The following is a 14,477-nucleotide window of genomic DNA, read 5'->3' as shown; positions in this document are numbered from 1 at the left end:
AAGCAATGAAGAAGGCAAGTCAGATGCTTGGTTGCATAGGGAGAGGTATCAGCAGTAGAAAGAAAGAAGTAATAATGCCACTGTACAGGTCATTGGTACGACCTCATCTAGAGTACTGTGTTCAGTTCTAGAGGCCATATCTCCAGAAGCATATAAATACATTAGAGACTGTACAAAGAAGGGCAACTAAAATGGTACATGGCCTACATCACAAAAGGTACCAGGAAAGACTAAAATATCTTAATATGTATAGTTTAGAGCAGAGAATGGAAAGGGGGGACATGATAGAAACTTTCAAATATATCAAAGGTTTTTACAAGGTACAGGTGGGAGACATTCTTCACAGGAAGAGGAGCAACAGAACACAAGGACATGCACTGAAACTAGAGAGAGGAAGATTCAGGGGAAATTTGAGGAAAAGGTAGTGGATAAGTGGAATAGCCTCTCATTAGAGATGGTAGAGGCAAATACAGTAGAACAATGTAAACATGCTTGGGATAGGCATATTGATATCCTTACAAAAAAATAAGGATCAAATATGGTTTGAGGTAACATGTTTAAAAAAGGGGCAGACTAGATGGGCCAAGTGGTTCTTATCTGCCGTCAAATTCTATGTTTCAATCTATATTCCCTACCACATGTACATATTCTAGGGTTACCCACGCAAGTACGGGGAGAATATACAAACTCCGCACAGTTAGGGCCATGGTGGGATTCAAACCCATGACCTCAGTGCTGTGAGGCCCCAAAACTATACAACACATTAGTTTCGGGCATTATATACACATAATGCTAAAAGTAATGCAGGTTACATATAATGCCCCCAGTATAGTTGCTTACACAGAATGCCGAGACTAGAGGAATGCAGGTTACAAGTATTGCACACAATAATGCCACTTATACATAATGCCCAGAGTAGTGCCCCATACACAAAATGCACAGTGATGCCACTCACACATAACAAAAACAGTAATGCCGCTTACAAATTATACCCACAGTAGTGCTGCATACACATAGTGCCAACAATAGTGCGATTACAAATAATACCCACTGTAGCGCCACATATGCATAATGCCAACAATAGCGATGTTTATGCATAATGTCCACAGTAGCACAGCTTTCACATAATGCCCAGAGTAGCGACAATTATGCATAATGCCCAGAATAGCATTGCTTACGTAAAAGGCATACAGCAGTGGCACTTACACGTAGTGCCCAGAGTAGCGACAATTATGCATAATGCCCACAGTAAAGTCGCTTACGCATAATGCCCAGAGTAGCCCTGCTTATGTATAATGGCCAGGGAAGCGCTGCTTATGCATAATGCCCAGAGTAGGGACAGTTACACATAATGCCCAAAGTAGCACCCCTTAGCCATAATGCCAACCATTGTATTGTTTGCATATAATGCCTAGAGTTGTGCCAGCTGCCAAGTCTGTATTGATACAGATGGTGCCTCTCACGTAGGGGGAAGGCCACAGGAACTAGTATAGTGGACCACTATTCTGGCCCTGGGTAATTACCATGTTATTTACAGTGGCATGTACCTTTGTTATACACACTGTCACACAACAGTGCCTGCAAGCATGGCCTCTCTGACTATGTATACTGGCTCCCGCACTGTGTCCCGCGCCTCGGAGTTATCCTTCATTAAAAACCGCCTGCCGGCACTTCCTCCTGAAGGCATGTGTGTGCGGCGAGAGCGTCATTATGTCACCTCACCTGCCCTGCTTCACACTCCGGAAGGGAATCGCAAGGTCTCCCAGTGCCGGCACTGTGATCCAACAAGGTCCGCCGGACAGGAGGCGGGCAGAGTCACTCAGCAGGACTTGGGACATGCGGCCCTGCTGTGGGGAGCTTCCGTCCGGCTACTTCTCAGGTGGGCTAAGCCTGCTGCCGGTGCCGCTGCATGTCATACTTTGACACGCAGGCTGTGGCAGCTGGCAGCCTGGAGCTACAGTATTGAAGGAGGGGAGGAAGCGCCTCTAAGGGCCGGCGCCTACCTGCTTTGCAGGCTGTGCTGAGCGGGTAGTGCCTGTGGGGCTGATTAAGCCCTGATCACAGTGAGGGCCCAGCTGTTGGGAGGGAGGGCCGCTGACATCATCAGTGGCCTCAATCATCCAACGGCCAACGCAGCACCGATTAAGACGCCATGCTGGAGAATTATTTTAATGGCGAGTGATTACAAAAAAGAATTTCCCCTCTTTGCACTGCAGCCATGCACATGGGCGGGATCCCACTCAGGCGGGGTGTGGGCTAATTGATTGCAGGGCTGCAAAAAGAAAATAGGTATGAATGAGACAACAATTAGAAATGTAACACTGACAGTTCAAGTTTGTTTTCTAGTATACGATATCTGGACCACCTATGCTAATCGGGGCAAAGTAGAGTGACTGACACCCTTCCAGACTGACCTTCCACAGAATTATAGACATCAACATTGCTGCTCGGTGAAACTGGAATGAGACCATCAGCACTTCTGTGAGAAGCAGGCATGAGACCAGGCAGTGCAATAGGTTGTACCTCTGATGGTTAAAATAAACAACCACAGTTGCATTGGTCATTTTTACGATGATGACCGGACTTTAAAGGAGAGGTGTCCAGGTATGCAAAGGTAAGTCAAACATACTAAGCTTCCGCATGCGTATTGTAAGAGTTTTCGCCGGAGGAGACCGCTTTCCTGGGCATAGTAGAGGAAATTGGAGACCCAGTAATGGACCTTGGTGCCAAATGAGGACAAAGAAAGGTAAAACAGATGGTACTGATCCATTCACCAAAACATAGTCAACCACCATTTGAGATAGTAGGACAGTGCTTGCAGGACAAAGAGAGATACAGAAAGTGCAGTGCAAGGAACATCATTGTGCAGAATAGTTAGAAAATAGGAGGAAAGATTACCAATTTGAGGGAATAAGATTGTCCGTGGCAAGACACAACAGAGTTTTATGTGGGTAAAACACTACTCGAGCCTCTTCCAATGCAACTATGGGTCTCAAGACGTAAACTCTCAAGATCTTTAATGTTGGTCTCCATCTCAATGTCATCTAGGTATGCAATAACCGCATCCTGCTGGTATTTCAACAGCAATGCCATGGAGAGGGGGATTTTGGTGAAGAATTAGGAACCAAATACTAGTCCAAAGCCATGGGGTTGGGGACAACATAAAACTGGAAATAGGGCCCTTGAAAGTTAAATATATAGCACCAACAAGACCTCAGAGAATAAGATACTGTAATTGAATCTCTAAGATATAAAAGAGTGCAAGGAAATGGTCTTCAATAATGGCCTGACACATAAAGATCAAAAAAATCAAAGTCATGACAGAAACCTCTTGATGACTTGGAATGAACCAACCATACAATGACCAATATCTCTTGGGTAACAGACTATACAAGAAAGTATGACCCTTTGGCACCAGGAAGCTGACCACTGTGTATATGACTCTAGATAATAATCTAAAGGGGATTCCAGTGCTGAGAATCTGAGACAAAAATTTACAAGGAGGTCTGAAAATAAATCCTGCTGTCCCAAGAAAAGATACTGAACTCCAATGGGAGAACTTCTCTGTATGTGGGAAAGGGGGGATTTATTACATTTTACTACTATGGGTATGGGGTGGGGCACGGTTAGGATTTAAGACCACTGTGGGGGGTCCACTGCCAATGGAGGGTCTATTGCCAAGTTATTTTTATAATGTGGGCCTATGGGCACAGGGGAATGATCTAAAAAAAGCCCCCGTGATGTGCCGCTGGCAGCTGCACATATGATCTTATGCGCAGCATGTCCGATCTCCAAATAAGAGTTGGTCCAATTTCATCCGATTCCTCTGCCCATTACCCTGGAATTGGGTCAAATCGGGCCAAGCTTTTTACCATGCAGTCCTTTTCTACTATATATTATGAATTGATTCTTAACACACCTTTCAACTGCCTAACTAGCTTTCAAAGGATTTGCTTCAAGCGGGTTTACTAGTAGACATCTTCTTTTATAGCTATGATACTATTATATATTGCCACTGTTATGACAACCCAAAGCCAAAGGGCCCTTATTCAGATCTGATTGCAGTACAAATTTGTTTGGAAAATGGGCAAACCCATGCGCACTGCAGGTGGGGCATATGTAACATGTGCAGAGAGAGTTAGATTTGGGTGGGGTGTGTTGAAATTGAAATCTAAATTGCAGTGTAAAAATAATGCAGCCAGTATTTACCCTGCACAGAAACAAAATAACTCACCCAAATCTAACTCTCTCTGCACATGTTAAATCTGCCCCACCTGCAGTGCACATGGCTCATACAGGATGGTGTAATGGTTAGCATTACTGCCTCGCAGCGCTGAGTTCATGGGTCAATTCCCACCATAGCCCTAACTGTGCGGAGTTTGTTTATTCTCCCCTTACTTGTGTAGGTTTCCTACGGGTACTCCCGTTTCCTCCCACAATCCCAAAAATATACTGGTAGGTTAATTGGCTCTTAACAAAATTAACCCTAGAATGTCTGTGTGTGCGTGTACATGTGGAAAGGAATATAGATTGTAAGCTCCACTGGGGCAGGGCCTGATGTGAATGTTCAACTATTCTCTGTAAAGTGCTGCAGAATATGTGTGCGCTATATAAATAACGTAATCAATAAATTGTGTCCGCAGGTCCCTGAGCCCAGCGAGGCCCACACCGCGCCCATTTTTGTAATATTTACAGGGGCAGCAGAAGTACTGCTGAAATCGAGGAAAAAAATGGCATGGTGGCCATTTTTCCAACAACGTGTGCATGTGCAGTGGTGTATGAGCACTCTAGTGCTCAAATTCCATAACACTGCGCTTCAACACTGAGTGACAGGCTGCACCAGGCATTCCCAAATTCCCATGTGCTAAACAGCAGCAGACATCTGCATCATGTACCAGACACCACCAGGTTTCCCCAAATACCCATGTGCCACATACCACTGGGTACTTGTTTCCTAGCAGGGCGCCCAGTTTTCTTTTGTACGCTACCGTAGCAAAATTTTATGGGCCATTATAGTGCGATGCAATGCAATGCGATTTTTTAATGTAATTTATTTACTGCTCTGTTGGCCTTAGAGCAGTGGTTCCCAAAATTTTTCCTCTCTCATACCCCTTGATTAAGCTTTTCATTTATAAGTACCCCCTCCTCTCAATTTGAACTATCCACAGTACTTACAAATGGAGTGGAAGTGAGCGGTATGTGTGTCCTTATATTAAAGGAGTAGTGTGTGGTCAGGAATTGAGTCCCTCTGTGTCTGGCCGCTGGCTGTGTACTGTCTCCAGGGTTCCTGCTAACACCTGTAAGATTAATGCCACTGCTTCCTCCACCTGTGGCAGCGCAGGTAGCTCTCAGTGGATTGCTGATCAGGTAAACACATGAGAAGACGCTAATGACGATGCAGACAGAACCGGAAGTGATGTAACGTGATTCGTCTCCATGGCAGTGGGAGACTTATCCTGGAGACTTCTTCCGCCATTACCAATATTATTTTCAAGTACCCCCAACTGGTCTGCAGAGTACCCCCAGGGGTACTATTACCCCAGGTTGGGAACCACTGCCTTAGAGGATTGCATTGCATTACACCTCCCGAAAAATTGCATGAGATTTTATAGGGTGCCATGCCATGCGCTATACACTTGTATGACATACAATGAGGTTTCACTGACCCCCCATTATCCACACTACCCCGAAGCGTGGTAAGCGCAGTGAGTCCCGCGAGGGGTGGCGGAACGCGTCCTCCCGACCTTTTCATACCCCCACTGTTCACGTCGGCGTCGAGTTGCTTTTATATAGTGTGACGAGCGCAGTAAACCACCGAGCCCTAAGCGTGGTGAGGGGACACGGAATACATGTAAATTAATCTGCGTCCGCTCGCCACGCTTCAGGCTCGGTGGCTCGCTGCGGTTGGGGGTATGAAAAGGTTGGGACGCCTCGGGGTGGCGTGGATAGTGGGGGGGTCAGTGAATGTCATTGTATGTCATACAAGTGTATAGCTAATGGCATGGCATCGCACCCTATAAAATCTCATGCAATTTTTCGGGAGGTGCAATGCAATCCCCTAGGGCCAACAGAGCAGTGAATAAATGACATTTAAAAAAATCGCATCGCATGGCACTATAATGGCCCATGAGATGCAATGCGATTTTGCTACGGAGAATAGCCCTGTACACTTACAGCGTACTGGGCGCCCTGCTAGGAAACAAGTACCGGGACATCTATAGCGCGTATAACGTGCAGCTTCTTAACTGGGCATGTGTATATTGCAGCCCTATCACTGGGCACACAGTATGTACCCTGCACTCACAGTGCAACCACTATGCTTGGTACATAATGCTTACAGTATTCACACTTTTCTAGCATTCCTGCTAGCCTGGGGCAGCCCAGAATCTCTGGTAGTGCTGGGCACACCCAGGGAGTAATGGTGAACCTAGAAGAAGGCCAAATGCCGCTACCAATAAAATTAGGTGCCCTTAATTTGCAACCATTTATACCCAAGTCAAAAAACACTGAACAGTATTAAAAATGTATGTATGACCACACCCATCTATAGCTCACTGTAGAACTGGGGTGTGACCTGTTGAAGGCAGCACAGAAAATTAGCAGGCTCCAACATGGAACCAGTTGGAGACATACACATGATTCATTCCTTGAGAATGTCCTGTTATGTGCGAGACCTGTATGCTTCAGTGGCCAGCTGAGGACATGAGGGAATGGGACTGGTACCATGTGGACGTGCAAGTAACACCATGGCAGCACATTATCTCGCACTTTTCTTTGAGGGGAAAACCTGATTAACGAGAGGGGGGGGGGGCTAATAAAAGCATGGAGAGAGATAAAGTACTAACCAGTCATCTTCAACTGTCATTTTACAGGCTTTGTATAAAAAATCACATTCACTTTTTGGGTCAAGGTGGTATCCATGTGTAATATGATGTAGTTTCTTTTCATTAATTAGTGGTTATTAGGCTTTTATTAGTGGTTTGTAGTTACTGGTATCCCAATAAGGGGTGGGGCATATGACTGACATATGAGGAGCATTGAAGTGCAAGTCGGACATAAGGGCATGTGGGGTATTTTTTGGCAAGAGGAACCGGAGGGCATAACAGGCAGAACGTGGAATTCTGGGGCTTCGTACTACTGTGCTTAAGGGAAATGTGTAGAAGATTAGGTGTAAGTGGTAGAGCTGCCTGTATAATACAGAGGGGAGAACAAGTAAGGGGATTTAGTTTATTTATTTTACAACTAGGTCATGTGCCAGAGCTGGTAATTAAAGCTAATTTATGTTTATCCAAATTTTGCATTACTTGTTGGAGCGTAACGTACTGAAGATATTTCAGATAAAGTTCTGATTTTCTATTCAGTTGCTGAGCAGTGTCAAATATGTCAAGTTCAATGAAGCACCACATATGAATGTGGTGTTCATTCTAGCACCCGCCATATTTGAAAACCCATGCAGTTCCTCTTCCCTGCCTGGGGTGTCGCTGTCTGCTGTAGTGCTTCTAGCACAGTGTGGTCTGTATATCAGCACTGATATACAAACCAGACCGCTGCTAGAAACACCACAGCAGACAGTGACACTCCAGACAGGCAAGAGGAACTGCATGGGTTTTCAAATATGGCAGGTGCTAGAATGAACACTAGAATGGGATGCTGTTTATTGCACTGGCATCCCGATGCAGGAAATCCCAAGGGGGATCGGCTAAGTATTCTTCCCTGTGCTGCACTCTCCTAACCATCCATTCCTACAGCCTAACCCCAATCATACCCCCCACCCCACCCAGCCAATGGCTTATGCTAACCTGCCCTGGCATAGTTATGATCGGGATGCCAGCAGTTGGCATTCTCATTACTATTGGCATTCTAATCATCTATATACAGTCAGGTCCATAAATATTGGGACATTGACTCAATTCTCATATTTTGGGCTCTATACACCACCACAATGGATTTGAAGTGAAACAAACAAGGTGTGCTTTAACTGCAGATGTTCAGCTTTAATTTGACGGTATTTACATCCAAATCAGGTGAACGGTGTAGGAATTACAATGGTTGCTATATGTGCTACCTACTTTTTAAGGTTCCAAAAGTAATGGGAGAAACTAAATTCTAAATCAAATTTTCACATTATTGCAAATCCTTTGCAGTCAATTACAGCCTGAACTAGATGCTGCGTTTTATCCCTGGCCAGGCCTCTACTGCAAATGTCTTCAGTTCCTGCTTGTTCTTGGGTCATTTTTCCTTCAGTTTTGCCTTCAGGGAAATGCATGCTCAATCGGATTCAGGTCAGGTGACTCCCCTGGCCATTGCATAACATTCCACTTATTTGCCTTAAAAAGGAAAATCTTTGGTTGTTTTTGCAGTATACTTCGGGTAATTGTCCGTGAAGCACCATCCAATGAGTTCTGAAGCATTTGACTGAATATGAGCAGATAATATTGCCCGAAACACTTCAGAATTCATCCTGCTGCTTTTGTCAGCAGTCACATTATCCATAGGATGTTGTTCCAGAACTGTAAAGGCTTTTTTAGATGTTGTTTGGCAAACTCTAATCTGGTCTTCCTGTTTTTGAGGCTCACCAATGGTTTACATCTTGTGGTGAACCCTCTATATTCAGCCTTGTGAAGTCTTCTCTTGATTGTGGGATTTGACACATATACACCTACCTCCTGGAGAGTGTTCTTCATCTGGCCAAATGTCATGAAGGGATTTTTCTTCACCAGGGAAATAATTATTCTGTCATTCACCATAGTTGATTCCATTGTCTTCTGGGTCTTTTGGTGTTGCTGAGCTCTACGGTGCGTTCTCTCTTTTTAAGAATGTTCCAAACAGTTGAATTTGGCCACACCTAATGTTTTTGCTATCTCTCTGATGGGTTTGTTTTGAAATGCAATTTTCACACCTGGAATCAACTGCTGACCTTTGACCTGCTTAATTAATGAATAAATAAACAAAGGAATAACCCACACCTGTCCAGAAAACAGCTTTTGAGTCGATTGTCCCATTACTTTTGGACTCTTAAAAAGTGGGAGGCACATATACCGTTGTAATTCCTACACCGTTCACCTCATCTAATGGCAGCAAGTGAAACTACATCTACTAGCTTTCAAAGCTTTTGCTTCATGTGGGCTTACTAGTTTATAAATATTGGTACTTATATGTTAGTTGGGCGCCCACTAAGCTATTTGCTCAGTTTTCCGTGGGGCTCGCCACACTCGCCATGCTTTGGGCTCGGTGGCTCGCTGCACTCACCACACTATATAAAATCAACTCCATGCTGACATGTATAGTGGGGGTATGCGCGTACTAAACAAAAGTGGGCGCCCAACTAGCATATAAGTACCTAAATATCTTTTTTGTATTGTAATCATTTCTACAGCAGAGTATACTGGAGTATGAAAAGTATTAATTTTGTTAACTTTTCAAATCTGTCTCGCAGCAGTGTATGGTAATTTGATGCCCCTTGAGGTCTCGTGTAGCTGGATCGCATGCAACCCCTTTTCTCCACTGCCGGGAGGGGATCAGAGTCAGAAGTCGGACAGGCAGCAGGTTTTAGACGATTTCTTGACCCGATCCATCGGAATCGGGTGTAAATGGGCCAAAATTGCATAGTGTAAAGGGGCTTTGGGGATGCCAATCCCAAGGCAATTTTTTTAATCCTGGAAATCAGGAATAAAAAACACTCAATACTGGAATCCAGGATTGATTTTTGGTGCCCACACATGGTAAGATGTGTGCTAGGTGCGATTTGGGCTATACAATGTGTGCTATGCAATTTTAACTTTATACACTGTGCTATTTGAACTACAAAGATTCGGAATACATAAGATTTGGACTACAAAACAATAAGTAATTTAAATATTTACATTTCGCATGCGATTCCCTACACAGGGTCCTACTTGAACTAGACACAATGGGCCTTATTCTACTTCACTCTTTCTGAGAAAATCCTTCTTAGATGGACAAAACCATGTGCACTGCAGGTGGGGCAGATGTTACTTGTGCATAGAGAATTAGATTTGGGTGGGGTTTTACTTCAAAGTGAGATCTATAATGCAGTGTAAAAATAAAGCAGCCAGTAGTTACCCTGCACAGAAACAAAATAACTCACCCAAATCTAATTCTCTCTGCACATTTTACATCTGCCCCCCCTGCAGTGCACATGGTTTTGTCCATCTAAGAAGGATTTTGTCAGAAAGAGTGAACTAGAAAAAGGCCCAATGTGACGTAGAACAAAAATACTTGCCTCCATGTACTGTTTTGCCTTTGCGATATGGACTACATGGGAGCGTGCAACGCATTGCAAGGCAAAATAAACACAGTGTGATTTGAACTAAAAAAAAGGTCCAAATCACATACAAGAATCGTACTGTGTGTGAGCACCTTTAACCCGTTGAGTGGTAGGTTTTGCTGGGGCAGGTTTGTCAGGCTGCAGAAATACCCAACACAGCACTTAGTGGCATCCCCTCCCTGTTGCTCACCGCCAGCCAGTTCTGACTGCCCACCCCTGATTGCCGGGTTTCCTCTGCCACTGCCCCCCCTGCCATTCACAGCAGTGACCAGACGGCAGTCTTGGGGATGTTCAGGGGTGGCTCGGAAGCCTGAACTCCTGAGTGTTCCTGAGTCCCCCCGAACATCACAGAGCAGATCCAAATCCTTGGATTGGAAGGTCCAATCTCGGGATTCAAATACTGGGAACCTCGTTGATCCCAATCCCAGGATTGGCCACCCTAATGGTAACTCAATTTCATAGGGCCTAATTCAAACCTGATCATACGGCTGCTTTTACAGCAACTGGACAAAACCATGTTGTACTGCGGATGGGGCAAGTATAACATATGTGCTGGAGCATATGAGAATCGAACATTTTTTCCCAAACACTGGAATACACAATGGTCATTCATTGATACAAATTGGTTAAACCCATAACAAGTTTATCTAAACAAACGTTTTTGTCTATTTTCCAATGTTTGGGAGAAAATGGTTGATGGTCATATTTTCCCAGATTTTTGTTCCCGTCAGATTGGTCAGACAAATGTTTAGGTGTGTACCCAGCTTAGCGCTCTCTGCAAATATTACATTTTCCCCAGTTTAGTGCACATGGTTTTGACCATTTTGAGAACAAATTTGTCCTGGGATCAGGTTTGAATTAGGCCCATGGTGGCTAACATTTAAACAGAATTATCAGGGGTATTCTCCCATGGATTACCTGCACCTAAATATGTCCCAATAGTTGCCATTAATGAGCATTCAACCCCCAATATTGGCATAATAATACAGTATATACAGAACCTTCATCCTTTCATTCAGAACAGAGGAGAAGTACTTAATAAGCACAAACACAAGTGACACTGTGGAGTTTATCCAAATGTGTTAGTTACGCTGTACAATTCAAGGGATACATCTGGGGAAATGGTGACTGTCCCAGACATTATCTATAATGCTGAGAGGGACATCACGCACAGCAGTCAGTGGCACATGTCACGTACAGTGGTTAGTGGCACATACATATAACATGATATACATAGTGGCCAGGTGACACCCAGAGAACACACGTGTCACGCACAGTGCTTACACATATAACACAACCTACATGGTGGTCAGGGGCACACATATAGCACATTATTCTCACTGGTCACGGGCAGGGCCGGCAACAGAAATCTTGGGGCCCTGTACAATGATATTTCCTGGGGCCCCCCACCTAATTCCAAATCCACACAACCCTCTTCTGGATGAGCCTCATTCAACCTTTCGCTGCTCCATATCCTGTTTTCAGGTGTGGACTTCTCTCATTCTCAGTCCTGCTGGCCTGGCTCCTGGCTGCTGCTTCCTGCTGGCCTGTCACTTTTACAAAATAATGGCAAGTAAAGGAGCCAGAGACTGAAGCCACCCGCTGCTGGCACAGCAGCGGGTACGTCTGTGGGCCTGTGCCCCAGGCCATATGCACACACAGAGTATATGGCTGAGTGCCGAGCAGCAGGGCGCACACACAGTAGACAGCAGTGGCACACAGTAAGTCAGTCAGACTCACACACACACAGATGGTGCACAGTAGACGGCCGGGCTGTGAGGATCACTGACAGGCCAGCTAAAACAGGCTGTGGCCGTGTTGGGGCATGGAGGCTCTGGGGCCCATCACACTTGTTCCCCATGACCCCCCCTGTCGCCTGCCCTAGCACCCAGAGGCACACATCTAGCACCCAGTGGTCAGGGGCACACATCTCTAGCAATCAGTGCTCAGGGGCACACATCTCTAGCAATCAGTGCTCAGGGGCACACATCTCTAGCAATCAGTGCTCAGGGGCACACATCTCTAGCAATCAGTGCTCAGGGGCACACATCTCTAGCACCCAGAGGCACACATCTAGCACCCAGTGGTCAGGGGCACACATCTCTAGCAATCAGTGGTCAGGGGCACACATCTCTAGCAATCAGTGGTCAGGGGCACACATCTCTAGCAATCAGTGGTCAGGGGCACACATCTCTAGCAATCAGTGGTCAGGGGCACACATCTCTAGCAATCAGTGGTCAGGGGCACACATCTCTGGCAATCAGTGGTCAGGGGCACACATCTCTAGCAATCAGTGGTCAGGGGCACACATCTCTAGCAATCAGTGGTCAGGGGCACACATCTCTAGCACCCAGTGGTCAGGGGCACACATCTCTAGCACCCAGTGGTCAGGGGCACACATCTCTAGCACCCAGTGGTCAGGGGCACACATCTCTAGCACCCAGTGGTCAGGGGCACACATCTCTAGTACAACGAGGCACGCATCTAGCACACAGCGGTCAGGGGCACACATCTAGCACCCAGTGGTCACGGGCACACATCTAGCACCCAGTGGTCACGGTCAGAGGCACACATGTCACACACAGGCAGCAGTCAGACTGATGAACTCATCACCCATTACGCAATCAGTGACAGCAGTGTGACAGAAAAACAAATACATAGGGGCGCTCAGCAGCACAACATGGGGTCCGCAGTCAGTGGTTACAGTGCGCTGCTGCAGCCCGTTGTGGACAGATTGTTGCAGTGTGTGACACAATATCCCCAGCGACGCTGACTCCTATATTGGGGAGCTTGCTGTGGCAGCGTTACCGTTTATCGGGTTGCTGGCGTGGAGGTCTGTGCTGTCAGGATCACCCATGTCCTGTATCGCCGTCCCCGGAGTACGGTGGCTGCTCCTGTTCCGGTCCGCACCGGGTCCCTGACTCCAGTGTATGGTATGAGGAAAATGGCCCAACAATCAGATGGGGAACTTCCTGTACGGCGGCGGCTGTGCGCACTGTCTGCAGGGTGTTACCATGTGTGTGTCAGCGGCTGCTGCCTGTGTAACGTGATGTACACTCAGCCTGTGTGTGTGTGTGGTGCAGCATTGGGTGTGTCGCAATGTCTGTGTTACAGAGGCTTTGACTGTTCTTCACCCTCACAACTTGTGTTATTACCACTGGTGTATGCTATGGAGGGTTGTGACAACTTGCGTGTGCATTAGTAAATGTTGGATGTAATATGTGTGGCTAATACGGGTGCAGGAGTTGTGTTGCGCAATACGCTGTACTGTACACCATCGGGCTAGTACATACTGTACATACCGCCGTGCAATAGGGTGGGTAACACAGGCGCAGGACTTATGTTATGCAATACGTCTGTGTGCACTATAGGTAAAACCGCCACTGGTTGGTCGATATGGAAAAAATCGACATGGGGTTTTCACTTTTTTGGTGTCTATGTTGAAATAGGTTGGCATAAACGGGTTTGATACAAAATCCCAGCGGTCGGAATCCCGGCGCTCAAAATCCCGACGCCAGAATCCCGCCCGCCGACATCCCGACAAGGGGGGATGTGGATCCCCCCCTTGCGGGCCTGGTGCCTCGCTATGCTCGGCACACTAATTTATTCTCCCTCTATGGGTGTCGTGGACATCCACAGAGGGAGAAAGTGTTGTGATTTTGGCGTCGGGATTTTGAACGGCGGAATTCCGACCGCCGGGATTATAATTGCATCCCACATAAACACTCGCTGCGCTCGCCTTTCTTTAGGAACACTTTTATATTCCCCCTCCTTGTCCACTGGAATGGTAAAGATAAAGAACGAACATGTCCTTTTTCTGAAGAAGAGACAAAAATCGTGAAAAACTCATGTCAACCTATTTCATCATGTTGACCTTTTGACAATGTCGGACTAATGCATGTAGACCTTTTTCATGTGTCGACCTCGTCTTTGCATCCCTTTAAGAACAAATAGCAAAACAGTACAATTTTTTTTTTTTCCTTTGCAACTTATATTTGTATTTATATTTTTTCAGTACCAGGACAGCCCTTGTGGTGAAGGGCTGTCATCGTGGCTGGTGATTTCAAACATCTTTTGCATTTGCAAAATACTATGGAGCCCATTTACCATTGAATGTTTGCAGCTAATGCCCCTATAACAATTGTTTTTGAGAGCTAGCCGCAAACATTCATTATCCCCCAAATGTATC

At 45.8% G+C, this 14,477-nt stretch overlaps 1 protein-coding gene across 1 annotated transcript in view; it reads right to left on the bottom strand.

Annotated features, from left to right (window-relative positions):
* Positions 1-13,556, bottom strand: part of LOC146046114 (ribosomal protein S6 kinase alpha-4-like) — an 82,998-nt gene extending 69,442 nt beyond the window's left edge. Inside the window, exon 1 of the mRNA XM_083165306.1 lies at positions 13,097-13,556. Within this exon, the coding sequence (XP_083021432.1) occupies positions 13,097-13,145 (49 nt within the window). The 5' untranslated portion in view covers positions 13,146-13,556. The remainder of the gene's footprint in view (positions 1-13,096) is intronic.
* Between the last annotated feature and the right edge of the window lie 921 nt (positions 13,557-14,477).

The sequence above is a fragment of the Crinia signifera genome, chromosome 11, assembly GCF_055691185.1.
Source record: "Crinia signifera chromosome 11, ASM5569118v1, whole genome shotgun sequence".
NCBI lineage: Eukaryota > Metazoa > Chordata > Amphibia > Anura > Myobatrachidae > Crinia > Crinia signifera.
This window is presented reverse-complemented; position numbering and strand designations above follow the sequence as displayed.